Raw genomic sequence first — 22,145 nt, 5'->3', positions numbered from 1 at the left:
CGGGAGCGTTGTTGAAGAAGATGAAGACGTCTGAGATGAATACCATGACAAAAGTCAAGCAGAAGAAAAGAAGGAGATCTTATTTCATTTCGTAGTATTCTGTTACAAGACTCAGAAGAAACACACCCTTTTATAGCCCCTGAGCTCAATCTCTTATTGGTCCAGAAGATGAACATGAGGATTGCTGAGCTGGACTTGACTCAAACTAACTCCTTAACAGAAAACACAAAAGACCAACGAATACCCCAAGCTAAAAACTGAGCTTACCCCAACAGTTAATCAAACTTAACTACAATTAATCTCCACTATCTTCTATTCTCTTCACAGTCTGTCTCTGCTTTTGCTGGTATATAGTCCGTTGAGGATGCTCGATCGGACCCAATAGTCTTGGATGGCTTTTGTTTGATGCTTTACTGTGTTGGCATCTTTGGCGTTTGTCTTTATGTTTCTCAGGATTTGGTATTTTGTCTCTTATCATTCAACTCTTGGTTGGATGATATTTCTCTTTGGGCTTCACACTCTGTCTCATGTACATCAACAACATGATGCATGTGTGTTTTCTCTTTTCTTTTGATTTTTCGTTTTCCTCGACGTACCCTTTGTCAAGGTACTACTTGGTGACGAAATTCAAATTTCGCCGCCCAATGGTACCTTGGGGCGATGATATAGGGATTTTCCTCGCCATATGTCATCTTTTGGCAAGAACAAAATGTGAGCAAAAACTGTCCAGCTCATTCGGACGAACATGACTCCCGTTGGATGGAAAAAAATAGAATTCTCTGATTTTGGTTTCTGCTGCTGCTAATGCTGCTCCCGTGAAAAATTCAAGACATTCCCAACAAATATCACATGATATATCACAACATGAAAACCAGACACACATGAGTTCAAAAAAAAAAAAAAAAAACCAGAATTAATACACGCACTATTCCCCCACATATAGGAGAACTATAATGGAAAAAGGCTAGGCATGATCGGATCACCTCCAGTACTCATGCTTTTTATTCATACTTCTACGTACATAGTTGACATATATTGCACAAATATCATAGATAAAGCTTGCATCATGTATCTAGCCTTCGATATATCAGTCTTTTTTCTTCACGGCCGGCATCCGGAGCCAGTACATCCAAATATGTTGCACTCGCAGTCAGAAGTGTACTTGGCAACCTCTACCCCATTGATTGTCTCTTCAGCTACAAAAATGATACACTTGCTTTTATAATTAACTGTTCATGTATTCCATAATATAGTCGGCTTCTAGTGAGGGACGACCCTGCACGTTCTTGCGTGCGGAATCTCTCACTAAAAGTTATATATATTTATATTAATAATAACTAGCAGTGCTTGTTCAAGTTATCTAATGCATGCAGTAACAAAATGTACTAATGGAATTGTGTTCCCCACAATATATTAATCATATCCTTGCCGTCAGCGAAATAAGGTGTAGAGAGTAATTGAATTCAAACATAATTAAGTAGCTAGACTCACTCGTTTTCCTGGAGTAGAAGTCTCAACCAAATCCCTAGCTGTCACCTCCGAGGTAATGAGAAGAGCAGTAGCCAACAAGAAGCCTAGGAGAACAAATGTTTTGGAACCCATTGCAATACTTGATTGGATATATGGAATGAATTTGTAGAACAATATGGATGTCTATTTATAGGCACAAAGATATTTTCGTACGGACGTGTAAGTATGTGTAAGAAAGGTCGTGGTTAGTTTCTATAGCGTTTTCGGATTGCCATATGTCATGTTTTTTTTTATAGTGTTATTGGATCGATATCCTTTGTACATTTTCTATTGCGTTTTTGACCCGCTATTCTTTCAACTTCCAAATTGATGAATAAAGAGATACGCCAAGTGTCCTGCACATGTAATAAAAATACAAATGCTAATAATAATAATAATAACAGCATGTAGCATTTCCATAATTGCCACCATTCTATCGATATCGACAAGAGATAAATATGATGTAAATAATGTCCCCCTTATTTATTTGGGTTAAGGGCTAACCCAAGTGAATAATTTATAAGCACTAGTTCAAATTCACCATTCTGTCGATATTGACAAGTGGTAACTAATGTTATATGGTGCACATAATTTGGCGAAACCAAACCAAACAAAACTAATACCGGGCAGTTATTGAATAAACTAAGGTTTACATTTTTCTTTTAAGGGTTCTATAATTTGGCTCATAAACCTGATTAAAGTTTGTAATCAAGGGCAAATACTACAAGAACCATGATGCCAAATAAGTTGTAAGCTTTGTGAATTATCATCGACACAAGAATGTTCCTATCGACAGGTGCATAACGTGCTATCCATGGCCAAACAACCAATTCAATCATGACCACACTATCACACCCAAAGTATGTGGATTGGCCAAAATATAGGAAGATCAAAGTCCATGCAGAGCCATTTGGATAAATTTGGCCAAATATATAGCCCTCTAATGCCCACAACTGTAAAAAAAAAAAAAACAGAGAGCATATTAATTTCAAACAAAACCAATACAAGAGGCTTTGAAAAATTCAACCCTCTTAACATATTAATAATGTCAAAAAATTCATATTAAGCAAATGATTAATTGTTCATAATTCACAGCTAGGCATGATTGGCTTGAACTCATACTCCATGGTTAAGTGTTTGCCATTATTTACCAGTACTATAGATGGAGCGGATGGATCATTTTTCACTTCGACCATCCATGTTATAAATTGAAAAACTCTAGTCGAATTATTTTCATGACTCGACTCGCTTTGAGTTTCAAACTTTTGAGCCACCTAAGTTTTATAGTTAGCTCTTCTAAAAATGAAATTTTGCCCCCGAATTCATTGTCAGCAATAAAAGGCAATCAAAACCATTTTGATTGCTAAATATTGACTGGCTTTAGTTTTCGTTTGGAGGCCGCGTGCTGAAATAAATTCTTTCTACCCATGGTGACTTCAAACCAAACGGGGAAACCATTAAACTGGCTTCTTCAAGGTAATCATCCATGCATACATATATTGAAGTAGAAGACCACGTATTCATAGGATGCAGACATTCAACTCTCCCCCTTCTTTTTTTCTTTTTTTTTTTTTTAATTCCGTTCGATATATAGAAGACAAAATCCAGATATGGCTTCGCTGCCTATTGAAGTGAAAACTTAGATTACCGTAAAGCACAAATATAGATTCCTTCATCAATATCTTAAAGATTTGTAATGATTTTTTTTTAACAAAGTTCAATTCTAAGATAAACTAAAAGGATTTGGCAAGGGTATCGTCCACTCAACAAGGTGCTGTATTGACACAAGAAATCACTCTCCCTTGGACCCTGTTTGATGCCCAATAAATGGGCATACTGGCTAATGATTCTTTAAATTTTTGTCCTTGGGGCTCATTAAGGGTCTCGCAAAGATGATTCAAATCGCTTATTTTTATGGGTTCTTAAAAAACTAGCTCAATCCCATATTGTTAAGGGTTTTTTTAGAACTTAAAGAATTTTGAAAATGTTCATACTGATATCGGATTGAGCTAAATTTTTATAGGAATTAATAAAAAATATTTAAAAGCAATGAGTCGTTTGAATTATTTTTATGGGACCCAAAATTAACCCAGCAAAAGATCAATAAATTATTAATTTAGCATTGAGTAACGAAACACTTAATTTTAGATTTATATATAACTTATTAAAGGGCTTCGGTCCAAATAATTTTGACTGTGTTATTATACTTGAATTGGAAAAAACAGTTACCACTATTTTATAGGACAATTCATTTGTAAAAGTACAAACAGATGAAATTTTGACCATCTCTATCGGAGAGATTATGTGATACCCTAATTCTCTTATGAAATTTTGATAATATATCAAATTTTAGCATATACAAGGGACTTTTCTACAGAAGAATAACCTAATAGATACAGCAAGTTTAAGTACAAACAGACAAATGGACGAATGACATGACATGATTTATATATACATTGGCTTTTCCTTATTGGGTGGACTGCAAAAGTCTTACTGTCTCGCGACATATACAACATTAAGGTCCTCAAATTTGATATATGGTCAAAATTTCATAAAAGAAGAAGGGTATCACATAATCTCTCCGATAGAGATGGTCAATAATGCATATCCCTTGCATATGCACAAATTTGATATATGGTCAAAATTTCATAAAATAAGAAGGGTATCACATGATCTCTCCGATAGAGGAATATATGGTGTAAAATTGTAAATATTGATGTGTAATCGGCATCTTAAAGATTTGCAATCATTATGTGACAAAACCTCAGTCATGAGAAATACTAAAAAAATAACTTGTAGTTAACAACTTGGTATAAGTTCTTGTCACTTCGAGGCAAGGTAATCAATTTTCATCACAGCCACTCATTGACCATTTTTTACAATTACTAGTGAATGGTTGAAACTTACTACAGTATATTCCTAATAGTTTTCTATCTTTTACTTTTGATCGGCAGAAAGAAAATTTTATTGATAGAAATAGAAGGTATAAATGAAAATGGTGTTGATAAGGAATCGATCGCTAGAAAACAGTAGCGACAACGTCTAGATAGAAGTACTGTCTTCTAATCTATGCATGACTTTTGAAAAACCAAACTAGCTTAGATGGTTGTCTCATTTTCCCCCTCATGGAGCTCAGAATTCAAGCCCCACGAGGGGCAGGTTTGGAGTTTAGGGCTAGACAGCCTTTGAACCATTTGTTGACTGACATACTAAACCCCGCTTAATGTATACAATATTGGCAAAAAAAAAACCTATGCATGACTTTGGAAAATAAAAAGTTTAAGGCTCATGTGGTGCTGCTTTGGATTGTCATGATGATTCTTTCTTTTCTGGTGTTGGAATGGGAGGCTCGATCGCTACGGATTGGGGGTGAAATTTTTTCTGGCTCTCTGATATTCCTGAAGGTTGGGGTATATGATCAGTACATGTTCTAATCATGTATTGGCTTCTAAATTGGCTGTTGCACTATACCTATTCTCTTTGCTCTTTTGTTTCCAACATTTCGTTGGTTTTTCCTTTTCCTATGTGGCACTCCATCTTTCCTTGGTCTCATGGCATATCATGATCCCTGATGATGGTTTGCTTTTTTCGTTTTTTCTCAATATATACTATTTGTCGAGTTTTTATTTTTATTTTTTATCTATATTTATATTTTTGCCTGTTAAAAAAAATGTCATACATTTTAAAATTCAAGCTGATCGAAAATCGATATGTTAGTTAGCCCCGACGGTTTAGATTCTAAAAGCTTACAGGGTGTGATAGATGTAGTATATAACTTTCCTAACGGAGCTAGACTTCTACGTTGGAAACAAGAAAGAGAGGCGATGAAGATCTTCATCAGATTGCTATCCCCTACAGTCAAGTAACTTGAAGGAGGAGAGAGATTAAGGAAAATCTCTTCTTAAATTTAGACAGCTTGAAATGACTCCTATGGAAAGAATAAGATTGTGGAGGAGCTGATTCTTTGCAACGGCTTGGAGAAGAGGAAGTGCCGATATACACATTTCTTGATCAAAAGCAAAAATTCATGATCAGTGAGACGTCACTTGCAATCTGATCATTCAACCCTACTCTTACATCTTGAATATCTACATTACCTTGAGTGTTGTCTTTTTAACTTGTTTACAACCGTTTTTTACACCAAACTTTAGGCGAGCGTTAAAGGGTCATAACTCAATCTAAAATTACAAATGCTAGGGACAAAGGAATATTTACTCCGAAAGTGTTCCGAAAAATGCAATTAGTGGTTGAGATTCACTTTGATATGTGGGACTCAATCTTCAAAGTGAATCTCAACCACTGATTATTTTTGTCGGAGCTTTTTCGGCGTAAATTTTCTTCATTGAAAATAAAAAAGAGTGGGTTTTCATGTCTCGGAAAATATATTGTTCTGTCGATCCGTTTCCTGAAATAGTACTCCCTCCGTCCCTTTTTAAGTGTCCTGCTTCGTAATTCCAACTTATTAAAAAGACATCATCATTATACCTTTCACATCAACTTTTTCCTCCGCTTTCCCTACTTACCCATCATCATTACACTTTTACTCAATTACTTTTTAAAATGGAATCTACTTTTAGGGACAAAATAGACAATTCACCAACTTTTACCCACTAACTTTACAAAATGGACACTTATTAAGGGACAGCCCAAAATGAAATACCGGACTATAAATAAGGGACGGAGGGAGTAGCAAATTTAAAGAAGTTTGGAAAATGACAGACAATATGCCAATAGTGATTTTGATAAGGGGGGTCCACTAACTCAAGATATATCCATCACCACATAGCTACCTGACTACGCCCTATATATGCTATTGAGGCTCTTTAATTTCTTTTTCTTTTTTTAATCGATAGAAGAAATTATTTTACATTAAATATGAAGTATAAGGTACAAATTCAGGACACTATATTAATTAAGAGAGTCCACGAGATGACCAAACCCAACAACTCAACGTCCACAAGATAACCAAGTCCAACGACTTAATCAATTCAAGAAATAAGCCCATTATAGGGTAGAAACAAAGAAATAAAAGAAAAATTCTCTAAGAGAAGAACACATATACGTAAGTGGAGAAATTCGAACTCCCGACCTCCTAGGAAAATGCAAGAGTCCTGACTCTTTTCTTGTTCTCCATATGAAAAATAGGTACTCTATAACTCATCATATACAGGTCATAAAATCGATACCATTAGAGTATGAATACTCACATTTCTTTTGTAATCAATTTTTGGTGTAAAAAGAGAAAATAAAATAAAATTTTCACGAGTCTCTATGGGCTCAGTTGGGAACCTTGAGGAAGAATGATGATGTGATGTCATACTTCCGCGATTTCGATGAAGCGACAGTAATAGGATGGTAATGTCATATTTTCATGATTCTCACGTTTGGAAAACAGGAATAGGAATGTGATTCCTGATGACACATCTAATCAGAAATCACATTTCTAAATAGAATGGGAATCAGATCCCTCCCTTACCCCATGGTGTGGTAATATGAGATTCCTCACTCAATCATTAAACAAAAAAGAAAAATGTTGACTTTGAAAAATTTCCAAATTAATTGTTTGTTACAAAAGATTACTGACTCAATCAACGGAATGAAATTACTTCAGGTACCAACTTCCTAGAAATTTCATTCCTAGTAATCATATTGATGATATTACTACTCAAGAAAATTTCTAAGAATTTGATTCCCATAAACAACACTTTCATCTTCTTCTTCTTCTTCTTCTTTTTTTATAAAGAATCATATAACATAACCAAATAGTCACCGTATCGGAAGGTACGTTAGACGGTCAAATAATTCCTTACAATTATTATTCAACCACAAACACAAATACACACACAAATATTTTGCACATGCACTCACCTCTTTTGGCGGGGCCCACACGCTGAAGGTGTAGTATGTTTGGGCCCAATATAAATGTGAGTGGATTTGCATAAATGTTTATATAAGTGTTTGTAATCGTAAAATAATTGAATCCCCTGACCTTTATTGTTCCACTTCCATTACGTGTCTAACTTGAGTTGTGGTCGATAAATGGTACTTTCTCTGTCCCTTTTTTAGAGTCTAATATTTCATTTTGGGCTGTCCTTTAATAACTGTCTATTTTACAAAGTTAGTGGATAAAAATTGGTGCATTTTCCATTTTGCCCTTAAAAGTAGATTTTATTTTGAAAAATTAGTGAGTAAAAGAGTAATGATGATATCTCCATAGAGGGTAAGTAGGGAAAATGTAGATAAAAGTTGATGTGAAATGTGTAATGATGATATCTTCTTAATAAGTTGGAGTTACGAAGTAAAACACTTAAAAAGGAACGGAGGGAATAGAAAAAACTAAAAATTGTTACAATTATTATGCAAGATTTTCTATATCGACCCATGTGAAATCAACACATTATTTAGTTGAATGTAAAAATAATAATCCCGTGTATAGATCTGTCACATACAAATACGATAAGAATTAAAATGTGAATGTCCCTGCATTATGGATAAACTGACTGTCACCTCTACTTCAATAACTTCTTTTTAGCAATGCTACCTGCGGATCGACACAACGTTCGCTTGAATAGATCCAAATATAGATGTATCCGAAATTGTTCGATGAATGCAAAATTTGGACATCGAATGAACTATTCCAAATGCCCGCTACGTATTGATTGGTTTACAGACGCGCATCTAGCTATGACAGTACGTAGCATTTTCGTTTCATGTTTTTTCCTCTCTTTTTTTTAACAAGAAAAGCACTTCCACCATTAATTAGCACTACTACTACCACTATGAAAGGCACAATTTTTTGTAACTTGAAACATCACACTTATTCATTTATATTACGTGATTGATCACAACCTGAAAACCAAATACACATAATTAAACACACTTATCGTTCCCCCATGGGAGAACTTAAATTTTAGAAAGGGCATGATGGGATCACCTCCCCTCATGCTTTTTATTCAAGGCTCCTGATACAAAAGCAACACAATATTGCAATTAACATTCCTCGATCCGGCACGGCCGTGAGGCATTTGCTCCGATTAGTTTCCTTTTTCCACGGCCTCTTCAGAGCAGCACCCGCACCTTCCATAACGACAGCATCTATGACGGCATCCCCCTCCATACCCCCCTCCGCCACCATTGTACCCCCCTCCGCCGCCATTGTACCCTCCGCCGCCATTGTATCCACCATACTTGGCGTCCTCTACCCCATTGTTTGTCTGTTCAGCTGCACAAATCATAAACATGCTTTTTAGTTAAGTGTTCCGCTGTGAATTAGAGTGCAATTTTGTTTATCCTCCTTTAAAGAGGGTGAACATTATCTTCTCTCTTATTGGTTAAAATGGTGTGGATCCTACCACAAAGTGATGTCATGCTTACCATGCAACACACTTTTTGGTAAGCATGACATCACTTTGTAGTGGGGTCCACATCATTTCAACCAATAAAGAGGAATGTAATGTTCACCCTCTTAAATGGAGGGTGAACAAAACTAAACTCTGTGAATTATGTTATAGAATACTATGTCATAACTAGACGTACTATTGGATTAATGTAGTATTCACTATTTCATGTAGAAAATTGATCAGTTCAAACAAAAATAGACTCACTAGTTTCCTTGAAATTAGTAGAAGTCTCGACCAAATCTCTGGCGGCTGTGACCTCGGAGGTAATGAAAAGAACAGTGGCCAACAAAAGGGCAAGGAGAACAACTGTTTTGGAACCCATTTTCCACTCGATTGGATGGAATGAAATTGGAGTGCAACTTTGATGCCTATTTATAGGCTCAAATCAAAGAGGTTTCGATCGACGTGTAAGTGACGTATGGGTCAGGATGTAGCTGGTGGTTGGGAAAATGGGTCCTCGATCTTAATTCATACAGAGTCTGAACTTATCACATGGGCCTCCATCCTTTCGATTAAAATCCGTGATTTTCTGACAATGTAATTTGAGTGATATCATATTGGACGACTGTAATATAAATTCACATTTGATTTGCTAGAACTTATGGCTCATATGTTCGTACGAAGAGATGCCAAGAAGTTTTAGAAATAGGCCAAATGCCGGATTAGGGTTTAGAATAGAGTAGTTATAAATACTCTATGTTGTAAATCTTATTTCAGTTGATTGAATAAGAAAAGACAGCCGCTCTCGCTCCCGTGGACGTACCCGGTATTGAGGAACCACGTATATTTTGTGTGTTGTGCGAGAAATTTTTGCAGGGGTATTTCTGCGAGACTGTTCCTTGCAAATATATTTCTATTTTGTCTTTTTGTGCGAGAAATTTCTCATTTTCTGGGGGGGGGGGTATTTTGTCTTTCCAAATTTCTGACCGTAATTCTTGACTTTGCGATTTTTACCAGCTGTTATTCTTGACTTTGTGGTTATAGCCTAATAATAGCAATTTAATGTTACTTACCAAAATGCACTATTCACGCGAATTAAATTTTACTTTCATGGGTTTTCGGATTTTTGAGGAATTCCATCCGTGCCCTTTCAAATATGCTTCTATTTTGTCTTTTTGTGTGAGTAGTTTTCCATTTTCTGCGGGGTATTTCTGTCTTTCCAAATTTTCGGCAGTCATTCTTGACTTTGTGGTTATAGCGTAATAATAGCAATTTAATGTTACTTACCAAAACAAAATTTGCAATTTAATGTTTTCTAGTGAGAGAAATCTTGGTGACTGTATTTATATTTCAAAGATATGGAAGGACAAAATTGATTACCTTGCAACCAATGCATGTAGACAAAAGCCAATGAACTAATTTAATCAGCAGTATAAAAAAGAAGTGTATGTAATTATAATATTCAACTAAATTACTTAAGGACTAAATACATGCTTGATTACGTAAACTACTATTGCTATAGTCAAAGCTTTACACTTAGACAGTCATTGCTCAAATCTATAATTCAGAGGATACAAGTACCCTCCAACTTCAACTTAAAATATGTACTCTCTCCGTCCGTTTTTAAGTGTCCCGCTTCGTAAATCCAACTTATTAAGAAAATATCATAATTATACCTTTCACATCAACTTTTACCTCCACTTTCTCTAGTTACCCTTTATGAAAACATCATTATTACATTTTTACTCACTAATTTTTCAAAATGGAATCTACTTTTAGGGACCAAATGGAAAATGTACCAACTTTTATCCACTAACTTTACAAAATGGACACTTATTAAGGGATAGCTCAAAATGGAATACTAGACTTTAAAAAGAGGACGGAGGGAGTACATCTTTTTCTATAGTAAATACATATTGTTAATTTACTTGATTTATATTTTAAGAATAAGACTAGTTTTCACATCACCAAAATTCCAATAATTCATCTAAACTCTTTCAATTTAACAAAAAATATGCAATTCCAAAAAAAAAGAAGAAAGAAACAAACTTATTTAACTTTAAAAAAGGCTAAGTAAAAAAAAAAAATTAGACCTATTTTGTTTGGTTGTCTAACTTACGGGCATGACAATTTCGTGCATAGCACGTGCCTCTGCCCTAGTATATATGTATATAAAAGAAGGCAAAGTTTCCTTTTGACACCAAATTTTGAACTCCATAGACTAAAGTGTGGTGGACTCCACACAATTGTTTTGGCATAATTGTTGGAGACTTAAAATGATGGATATGCAAGCATGATAATTTATATGTTATTCTATATCTTCAACTGACACTGCATTATTACACCGGATTTTGAACTCTATATACACTAATTTTGTAGAGCCCACCACACTTGGGTCTATGCATGAAGTAAAAAAAAAAAACGGTGTCAAAATACCTTGTCTCTAGACTTTTGGGAGCCTACTTTTTGGTTTTTCATTTTCAATTTTTTGACTTTTTGGATTATGGCCAGAATGTATTTTAAGTATGATAAGAGTGTTTAGAAGATATATGCAAAATGTATTTTGAAACTATAGTAGTGTTTGGTAATTGAATGTTGAATATGAATTATGGGTTGGATTTTTACCAAATTGCCATTTGTCTTTATTATTTTGTTACAACAGGTGTAAATATGTTTTTTCTTTACTCTTTTTTTTGAAATTTCGTATTACTGCACAGCAACAAACATCTGATGTTTGACTTTTTCTTTGAATTCAACATTGGCCCACATTCGTGAAATGGAAATTGGAAATTGGTCAAATGTAGAAGTGGAAATGTAGGAATGGTTAAGGGTATTTTGGTCATTTAATATAGAAGTGAAAAATGGAAAACCGTGAAAAGCTCCTCTTGAGCTCATTCTCGGATTCAGCTTCTTTTACCAAAATTGGTGAATGGATTTTGGAAAATGTGGTTTGAAAATGGAAGAACCAAACATCTAAAATCCAAAAATGAGAATGCAAAAAACTGCTTCCCAAACACCCCATAAATTGAATGCAAAAATGCAAAAATCTGCTTCCCAAAAACCCCATAAATGGCTATGTGGTGCTGATCCGGGTACATAATATGCCTTGCAAGTTGGAAGATAACTTAGCCTATCCATTTCCATTTTGAAGATAAAGCAAAAGAGGTAGGCCACCCATATCAAGTTAGGGGACCATTCTTATCACAATTGTAGTAAGTTTGATTGCTTGTCGTCTTCCAAACTTCATTAAATTACCTATTTCAGAAAGCGGACAGAATAAATCATCTTTTTCGAGACATGAAAAACAGCTAAGACTTTGTGTGGTTTGAATTTTGAAAAAATTTTAAAATGTAATGAATAAAAAAATATATGTATAATTTTTTTATTAAAACTGTGCACAAAGACTTTGAGTATCCCAGACGAACAAGTGCTTATATTAGCTACTCGTTTCTTCATCTATTTTTCAGTTTTTTTTTTTTTTAAAGATTGCAAGTTGACATTTTAAATCGAGTTATGTCAGTTGAAATGACTAGCACGTGCTGGGAGAAATTATTTAGCGGGACATGTCCACAAGATCCAATACAAGTCGACTATTCGATCGCAATGGTAAGAACAGTTCACTTGTGGTCCCAGTACCAGTCTATCACTAACTATCAAACCGGGCGAGTGGGAGCGAGAGCACGAGTGCAAGCGTATATTAAAGTGTCTTTAAAATCATTCAAAATTAGTTACTACTACTTCCGTTCCAAATTGTTTGTCCGGTCCGCAAAACGGAGACTAAAAAATAATGCATTTCTCTCAAGAAAAAATTCAAATTTTTTTCATAAATTAAAAGAACTCATCGATATCTTGTAAATTATTAAAAAAAATTTAATTTTTCTTGCAAAAATTATATTATTTTTACGTTCTTATTTTGCGGACCGGACAAACATTATGGGACGGAAGGAGTACTAAATTTGCAAGATTAAGATTTGAAAGTGTGAGCATAGAACGATGTTGAGAACGAGAACGAAGGACCCTACTAAAAATTTATGTGACTATGATAATCATTTCGTCCCAAAATGATAGCTCTGACCAAACCAATACCAATGGGGAACCGACCTTGTATAGGCTCCCTTTTGGGGTCCCACATTCAAACCGTTTGTTATTTTCTAAATAACTTTTTAAGGTCACTTGTGAAATTTCAGCTTGATCCAATAAATGTAACTGCTTTGTCTTACAGTCCATTGTTTCTTTTAGAATATAGGATCTTGAATTCTAAAAAGGAAAAAAAATAAGAACATTGGATTAAGTACTTACATTTATCGGATCGAGTTCAAATTTGCCAAGTGCACTCAAAAAATTATTTAGGAAATAATGAACAGTTTGGATAATTTATATGAGACTTCAAAATGGGCTCATACATGATCGATACTCTATCGGTATTGTTTTGGACGGTACCTATAGAAGGCATCATGAAATTTTTTTTTTTTTTTTGCCACGGCGATATACATCAGCGGGGGTTAGTGGGGGTGTTAGAGTTAGCACGGGAAGACCAGAAGCTATCCATAGCCCTAGTCCCCTAAAGGGCCTGCCCATGTGGGGCTCGAAGACCTTCCACAAAGGAGAGGTAATGACTGATCAACTGCACTAAACAGTGATTGTCAAGGCATCATGAATTTGGGATGGAGTATTTAATAAGACTTAAATTCCGACAGTGGTCCGGTAGATTATTAACCACGTGTTTTGGACATGCGGTACTTGTGAATTGTGATTCTTGGAAAGGGTTAATTATAGATAACCCCTTAAATTATATCACTTTACCTCTTTGATCTAAACAATCTTGCACCATGCACCCTTATTCTATCATTTAGCCCCTTTTGGTACTCTTTTTCCCAGAATTGGGTTATGAGCCAAATGCCCCCTTTCACCAAACAGTCAATCCATAGACGATCAATTTTCCTGTAACTTTTATTGTTTTCATGAACTAATCTTATGAGGTTTTGTATTTTGGATGGAATCTTTGTAAACTTCTGGTATTGTGGTGATCTAATCTACCTTGGGTTGATTATCCACTCTACATCTGGGGTTTCGTTTAATCTCTTATTGGATGTTTTTTGTTTCTTGTTTTTTTGTTTCTTTTTTTTTTTTCGATCGTCTCTATGATTCAAGCTTTCTTTGTATCTAGATTGATTTTCTTCGAAGTACCCTTTGTCGAGTTCTTTTTTGCAGATCAAAAAAAACTAACCTTTACCGTCATTACTATCTGTGGTTCTAGTTAATTTCAACAAAGATACTACTTAGTTTAGTGTAATTGTTCATTTACGCATCATTGTGAATAGCAATATATCATCTTTTTAACAGGGGGAAAAAAAAAAGCACTTCCACATGTTTACATGTGTTTAACCCACATGTGGAGGAAAATACTCATATTAGAGAACATGTTGACAATATAAAAGGTATGAAACAAACAATTAAACAACTCTGTGCTTAATTTGAAATACTATGACTTGTGATTTATCAAATTGAAAACCAGATACGTACACATAAATACACACATGGACATGGTTCCCCCATAAGAGAACTGTAATTGAAAAAAGATATAAGAGCAGCACCTCCTGCACCTTCCGAAATTACCACGTTCGCAGCATCTAAAACAACATCCGTACTCGTCACCTGGGTATCCTCCACCACCGTACTTGGCATCTCCTAGCCCAGCTGTTGCATGTTCTGCAGCTTCAGCTTAAAAAAAAAGGGAAATTTATAAAAATGGTCCCTCTAGTTTGCATGAGTTCTCATTTTCGTCCCTCTACTATTAATTGTATCAATTTTAACCCTATGGTTTTCATTCCATCTCAATTTTGTCCTTCTCCCTAACGCCATCCATGAAACAAACGGAATTGAAGGGCAAAATTGTCATTTTCTCTCACAGAGGGACCAAATTGAAATTTTATGCAAACCAGAGGGATTATTTTTAAAATTTTACATTTTACTTTCGTTTTTTGCAAATAAAATAAAAAAGACCATAAGTAATGTATTTGACAACTGAATTATTTTTTATTGGGTAATCAAACTATATTGGAAAATTTATATTTCATTACACATTACAAAAATATTAGAAAATGTACAAATCAATCCCTTAGCTAATGTCTTTGTATCATGTTCTTATAATCTTCTTATTTTTTCACCCAATAAAAAAAATGTTTAAAATCCGTGTTTATTTGTTATATGAGTGATCTTATGAGTAAGTCCCAAAATAAATACACTTATACCCATATTTTAATGTATTTGATCTCTTAATATTTAATAGTGTTTCATTGCTTAATTAAACACAATTACAAGATTTCTAAATACTATTGAACAACTTTTTCTTTTTAATCATGTGACAAAAAAAATAACGATAGTGAAAATTCAATTGAAAAAAAAAATACAAGACCAAGACAATTAACATAAGGGTCGTTTTTCAAATTTTCTCATATTTTTTGTGATGTATATAATAAAAACTTTACAAAATTTCAACGTATATTTTATTATTCAATATAAAGTGAGATGAGAAATATATTATATATGATGTATTTTAAATTTATTTACAAAAACAAAAGTAAAAAACAAAATTATAGAAATAGTCCCTCTAGTTTGCATAAAATCTCAATTTAGTCCCTCTGTGAGGAGAAATGACAATTTTGTCCTCCAATTCCGTTTGTTTCATTAACGCCGTAAGCGAGAGGGACGAAATTGAGACAGAATGCAAATTATAGGACTAAAAGTAACACAATTGATACTAGAGGGACGAAAATGAAAATTCATGCAAACTAGAGGGACCATTTATAAAAATTTCCCAAAAAAAAATGATATGCCTGCACATATTAACTAACTGCATGCATAGACACACAAAATGGTAATCTTTTCTGATTAATTAGTAGTCGTGAGACATAGCGTCGATGAATTTCCTTTTTTTCGTGGCCTCAACATTACTTGCTTGCAGCACTCTGTGCAAGCTCCATATTTATCAAGTGCGCAGCATATAACACATCCATTAATATTATATCATCTATTGCCGACCAAAAATATAACACATCGATCGATGTACACTTTATTGAGTTAATGTGGAATGCTCTAAATAGCATGTGCTAGGTTCCGGGCACGGGCTTCGCTAAACAAAATATGACAGTGGAATAATGTTCATGCAAGCCGTCATTAAAGGTGTAGAGAAAGTTCAGTTCAAATTCAAGTACAGACTTTTGGAGGTAGAAGTCTCAGTCACTTCCCTGACTGTTGCCTCTAAGGTAATGAGAAGAATAGTAGTAGCCAGCAAAAGGGTAATGAAAACAATATTTTTTGAATCCATTTGGCTCAACTTTTTCAAAGATAGCAGTAGATCATTAAAGGTGGAATGGAATTTAATAAGCACGATTCTGATATCCCATTTATAGGCCTACAAAGATCAAGTGGATGTAAGAATGATTCCAGAGTATTGTTAGAATTTGGACATATGGGTCATTAACTTAAATTTAAAAAAAATTATAACATAGCCTCGACATAGTATTTTCAGATCGACTGGGCCCAATTCTAGGAATTTTAACAGAGTGGTCTATAATTACCTTAACTCTATTAGCTTTATTAACAAATAACATCGACATAAAATTTGATATATTAGTGTGAGTTGAGCGATGAACAAATAAAATACGTAATACATAAGATTTTTGCAAGTGTTCTCAATGAATTTGAGCCAAGCAAAATCAAGCTGGTGCAACAATTCTTTAATACTTTTTTTTGGTGAAAATTGTGGCCATTAATTAGGTTATTAGAACGGATCTATTTGAATGCACACTCTTATTTTTTGAGATATCGAGTCGACTGTCGATTAGAGAAAAGTCAGAACACGATATCGATACAACTAAATCATTTTCCCTGGTCATTAGGAATTTGTACCTTGTTTTGGGTGAATGTACCATGTGTTCAATTATGAATTACTACTACTTGAATTGACAAGTGTTCATAACATAGAACTAAATTTGTACACATAAAATTCAAAAACAAATACTTTAGGGTGTTCAGCTGCATGGGTATGCAGCCGGAGAAATTATTCAGTGTACATGGCGCACTGCCAACAACCCTCCCCTCCGCACTAGACGTTTATGTGGACTCCCTACACAGGTGTTTTGGCTAAATTAATAGTGATTGTCTTATTCATGGAGGAGCCGTTGAGTAAGACAATCATGGAGGTGAGCGATCGCGGCCGTCCATTTTCCGGAAAAGTTTCATTTAAATCCGGACCGTCCAATACACTTTGGATGCAGGCGATAGGGCTCCGCAAAACTCTTTTTCACGGAAACATCCGTAGAAAAGATTTTCTCAATTAATAAGCCACTTGGCTTTTTTTTTTTCTTTATTCAAAATTTTCTCGCATTTGTTATTTTCGCGTCAAAGTTTTGTAGATTGTTGGTTAAACTCGACGATAGAAATAAGAAAAGTAAAAAATTATTGTTCAAACTTAAATCTTTTTGAATAAAGACAAAAATCAACCAAAAAGCGAAATTTTTCGGCTTTATTCAGGTGAGTTTCGATCATAATCTTTTTCTTTTCCGACTCCTTTAGAAAAAAAACTAATAATTCACAAAAAAAATTTGATACAAAACTAACAAATGCAAAATAATAATTTTGGATAAAAAAATATCAACCAAGTGGCTTATTTTGCCAAAACACCCAGTGATTGGTCCTACAGAAATGTGTTGTGCAAGTGGATTGGTGTTAGGATTTGGACACCACGTAACGGTATCCCAAGAGTACCAAAATAATTTTCCGTGCAGGCGCCACTGACTGGGCCATAAGTACAGACAATCCTATCCATGTCGGCCTGAGTGAGTTATATCTATGCGCAAATCTTTTTGGAAAAATATATCCAGCAAATGCACAGATCTTAACTTGATTGGGGTTTCAACCGGGGGTGTTCTTCTCTGGTACACTTGTTTTTTTGGTTTTGTCTTCGCATTCTGGGACGGACCTACGGCTTTTGGTGGATATGGACTGCCATGGCACCTCCAGTTTTCTCTTCTTCTTTTTTTTTTTTTATTGGCGAAAAGATTTTATTAAAACTCGACAAAAAGTATATCGAGACAACCAAAACTCTAGATATGAAGAAAGTTTGAACCATAGAGAAGGCCAGAAAAGAAAAGTAAAAGAAAGAGAAAAATTAAACATTCAATATATAAGACTATTACTACCGCCAATGCATATCTCCTATAAATACATACTTATATATATAGCAAAATTTAAGTATATTGGTACCCCTCTACAAGCATCAAATTAACCCAAATTCACATAGAAAGAAAACCTATATTATAAGGTTGTGACTTTTGCCGAGCAAAAAAAAGGTTGTGACTTAGTGAGAAAGTTGTTTTCTTTTTTCCGAACAAGTTCATGGATTTTTCATTATCAATACAACAAGTAGGCTTTATAACTTTCTGTGTATTTCTTGTGACATAATACACACACACTTAATGTGTTTTGCAAAAAGAATATTATTTTTTTTAATTAATCATTTTTGCAGACTGGATAAACTTTTTGGTAAGGGAGTAGTATATTAATTTTTATATGAAGGTTAGGAATTCAAGGTCCATACGCTAGAATTTCACACGCACAACTCATCAATGGGAACCCATGCATAGAATACAAGGTATGGGATTACACTACTTTTATATGATCCTTTGATTATGAAACTCATCCACCATGTGCATATATATATATATATATATATATATATATATATATATATATATATATATATATATATATATATATATATATATATATATACAGCATCCTATTGTCAGCCAGATGAAATGGAGTACAGTATATAATTTGTACCCCACACACACACACACACACAAAAAAGGATGGAATATAACAAATTGTCTTTTTTTTTTTTCTCGGCAATATAACCAATTGTCATTGAATTATGTAGGGCCCCGATCCATCCAAAGCAATATCAAAACCAGTTTCAACAATAATTGGAAAATGACAACAGCCAAGCATGTCTATCTATTGCCCAGACTTTAATGTCTGTTCCGGCCTTATGGCATATCCATCCTCTGAGGTAGGTTTGGTAGCGCTATTGGCACGACCGAATAGGTCACGACCATGCTCTCATGGGAATGAAGGGTATTAGAATATTGTTAATCATCAACTCATCTAAAAGCCTAAGCTATTAGAGAGAGAGGTAACTTTATTACTTATACCTTCAATAAAGAGGATCTAGTGTGGTTTGGTGGCTGTAAAAGAAGAAGATCGAAGCTCTTCACGAATAAGAGGACACGTTCACCAGAACAATCTTTTTACCATCGCGATGGTAGCAACGCATTAACAGTCTTTTTAACACTTCAAAGTTAAAAGGACACTAAATCTTCCCATTAATCAGAGGACCAAGAAACACATTACAATGGACAAAAAGCAGTCCAGTGTTTTCCAATACTCCATCCGTCCATGTTTGTTACCCCTTTTGGGATTTTGTACCATTTTTAATTGTCTATATTTTTCAACATGGACTCCAAAAAATATGCAATATGGATCTTATTTGATATATGTCACTTAGTTTTATTATTAAAATGATTTAAAAATAGCATGAATCTCCAAAATGGACCGACAAAGGCGAATTGAGGGAGTAATAAAAACGTTGATAAAAATAAAATAAAAAGAACGTTGCACCATTTTTTACCAAAATAAAAATGAAATGGTAAGGTTCAAGGTTCATTGATTATAATTATTCGAACCCTAAGTCAAATAATATGTGTGCGCATACATAAGTATGAAAAGCGTCTTTTAAAAATATCCCAAAGTACTTAAATTCGCGCAAGCAGGAATCGAGAGGGAGAGCGCAGATCGAGGATTGTGAGGGGGAGCGCTCAAGGATTATGTTACTAAGTTCTAACCTCTAACATAAAATACTCCTACCCACTTCATTAGGTTACGGGGTTCAGAACACAGCGATGAGCTACGGTGGGAACTAGGTCTCGATCACGATCTGGATCCGGGGCATAAGGAACTGGACCAGCGGAATCCACTGCGAAATCGAAAGAGTCAACCGCACTGGCTAATTTTCATTTTTATTCTTCAAATAAGCTAGCGATCGAAGCAGATTAATTGAATTTTATGCTGGTGTATCATATTATTTAGTTTCAGTAATATAGATTTCGGCTGAAAGGATAAGTTTTATATATTTTAAGTTCTCATTAGGGTTTGTGTTTCAAAACCGAGCAAGTTTGTAATAAGAAAAATTCCAAACGCTTCCGATGAGGTTCCAACCCTGACCTCCCTATTCAGAAATAGGGATGAAACTACGAACACGTTACTTAATACTAATAACAATATATTATTATGTAATTCACGACAGCCTGAAAACCAAATACACAAACACCCACTGCATTCTCCCCATAAGAGAACTGTAACACATTTATATTTTTCAAGAGGGCATGATCAGATCAGATCACCTCCACTCGTGTTTTTTATTCGTACGTAGTACTTTTATACTCACACAGACACATTGCACAAAGATCATAGCAAGGCTATCTGTGTACATATATGATCAGTTCCCTTTTTCCATGGCCTCTTCATAAGAACAACACCTCCTACACCCTCCATAATAACCACGTTGGCAGCACCTATAACGACAACCCCCTCCTCCTCCGTATCCGCCACCCCGGCCTCCTCCGTACCCGCCTCCGGGATATCCTCCATATCCGCCGCCGGGGCCTCCTCCGTATCCGCCGCCTGGGCCTCCACCGTACCCTCCGCCTGGATATCCACCGTACCCTCCGCCTGGATACTTGGCTTCCTCTACTCCCTTTGCCTGTTTAGCAGTTTGAGCTGCACAAATAATCGTGTACATGCATTTAATTAGCTGTTTCACGTTCTATTATGCAAAGTCGATTTGGATTTCTAGTAGTACATTGTTAAAGCATGCCACATGAACGTGAAATTTGAGACTGGCAAAAGTTGGAAAGACTTTTTTTCACTCCTCGTATATTTCATGTTAAGTAAAGATGCCAGTGGAACAATATCATGCACGCATGCCTTCATAAAAGGTACTCCAAATTAAGCAATGTTTCAAATAACAGTCTTATCGGGACACATAACCATAGTGGTGTGTAACGGTATCAAGAATATTTGAAAAACGATGATACATAGCGAGAATCAAAAGTAGTACTTGTGACCGTTTGAAAATTTATTTTGGACAAAAAAAATTTGTACAATGACTAAATAAGCCTCAACGCTAGAACATACACACATGCAATTTTCCATTTCACTGCTATAACAAAGTGTTAACGGAACCGAAAGACAAAAAACACAAAAAAAGGAAACGAAATGCTTCGGTTGATACAGAACAGAATGTAACGGTAGATGTTAAAACCTTAGTATATATAGGGCAAACTGAATTCAAACACAAATGTAGACTCACTAGTTTCCTCGGAGGTGGAAGTCTCAGCCAACTCCCTGGCAGTTACCCCGGAGGTAATTAGAACAAGAGTGGCCAACAAAAGGCCAAGGTAAACAATTGCTTTCGAACCCATTTTGCAAACTTGGCTGTCAACGATGTTTCAAAGATAGCAACAGGTGAAGATGGAATGCAATTTTAAGTACAAATTTGATGTCCCATTTATAGGCCTAGGGAGATCAAGTAAAGACGTGACTCACGTGAGTACAAATTAATGAGTGCAAGTTGAAGCATGGCCGGGTCAAGATGTAGTTGGGCGTTTAAGAGTTGGGGTCTCTTTATTTCCTGCAAAAGTCAGAGACTTATCTCATGCATTCATTTCACTCTGATCAAATTAATCCCCTGTTCAATTATTTCGAGTTGATTTACCAGTTGTTTATTCAGGGTGGGACATGTCTATGAATGGCATACCTGATAGTACCTCCGTTGCTGGTCCATATCAAAAGTTGGGTTTTAATTTTCGAAACCGGGACCCTGTAATTCAGGCGTATGGTATAGAATTCGAGTCGTTTAATATTATGGCTAGAGAACAAACACACATACAAAAGAAACGTACCAAGCAATCGAAAGACGAGACATGTGCATGATATACGTGGTTTCGATTTAAACAATTTGCCTAAGGGTGGTGATAATGCCATGAGGCTTTTTGTTAGGGACACGAAGGTTTACGTGGACTGACGCTTACACCCTCCGGTCAAATGAAGACAAACTCTGCCCAACTCCCCCCTCCCCCCCCCCCCCCCCCCTCTCTCTCTGTCTCTGGCACACCACTCCGTTCCATTCGCATCCCTTTCTCTCGTCTTTCACTGCTAAAAAACCCATTGCCC

General features: G+C 35.3%; 2 protein-coding genes across 3 annotated transcripts in view; both read right to left on the bottom strand.

Annotated features, from left to right (window-relative positions):
* Window positions 1–8,376: 8,376 nt before the first annotated feature.
* LOC131328948 (abscisic acid and environmental stress-inducible protein-like) lies at window positions 8,377–9,363 on the bottom strand. Its single transcript, XM_058361935.1, has 2 exons — window positions 9,114–9,363; window positions 8,377–8,731 (listed from the first exon to the last, which is right to left on the bottom strand). The coding sequence occupies exons 1-2, from the start codon at window positions 9,229–9,231 to the stop codon at window positions 8,544–8,546; spliced, it is 306 nt and encodes a 101-aa protein (XP_058217918.1). The 5' UTR covers window positions 9,232–9,363; the 3' UTR covers window positions 8,377–8,543.
* A 10,975-nt stretch (window positions 9,364–20,338) lies between these two features.
* Window positions 20,339–22,145, bottom strand: part of LOC131328944 (glycine-rich cell wall structural protein-like) — a 28,795-nt gene continuing 26,988 nt past the window's right edge. Inside the window, exons 2-3 of one of the 2 annotated variants that reach the window (XM_058361930.1) lie at window positions 21,283–21,415; window positions 20,339–20,690 (exon numbers count right to left, since the gene is read on the bottom strand). In XM_058361930.1, coding sequence (XP_058217913.1) covers window positions 20,410–20,690; window positions 21,283–21,394 — 393 coding nt within the window. In that variant the 5' untranslated portion in view covers window positions 21,395–21,415 and the 3' untranslated portion in view covers window positions 20,339–20,409. Of the gene's footprint in view, window positions 20,691–21,282; window positions 21,465–22,145 lie in introns of those variants that run through there. The other variant, XM_058361929.1, reaches the window with a different exon arrangement.

Source organism: Rhododendron vialii, chromosome 6a, assembly GCF_030253575.1.
Source record: "Rhododendron vialii isolate Sample 1 chromosome 6a, ASM3025357v1".
Classification (NCBI taxonomy): Eukaryota; Viridiplantae; Streptophyta; class Magnoliopsida; order Ericales; family Ericaceae; genus Rhododendron; species Rhododendron vialii.
Note: the sequence above shows the minus strand (reverse complement) of the source record. Positions and strands in the feature narration are given on the sequence as shown.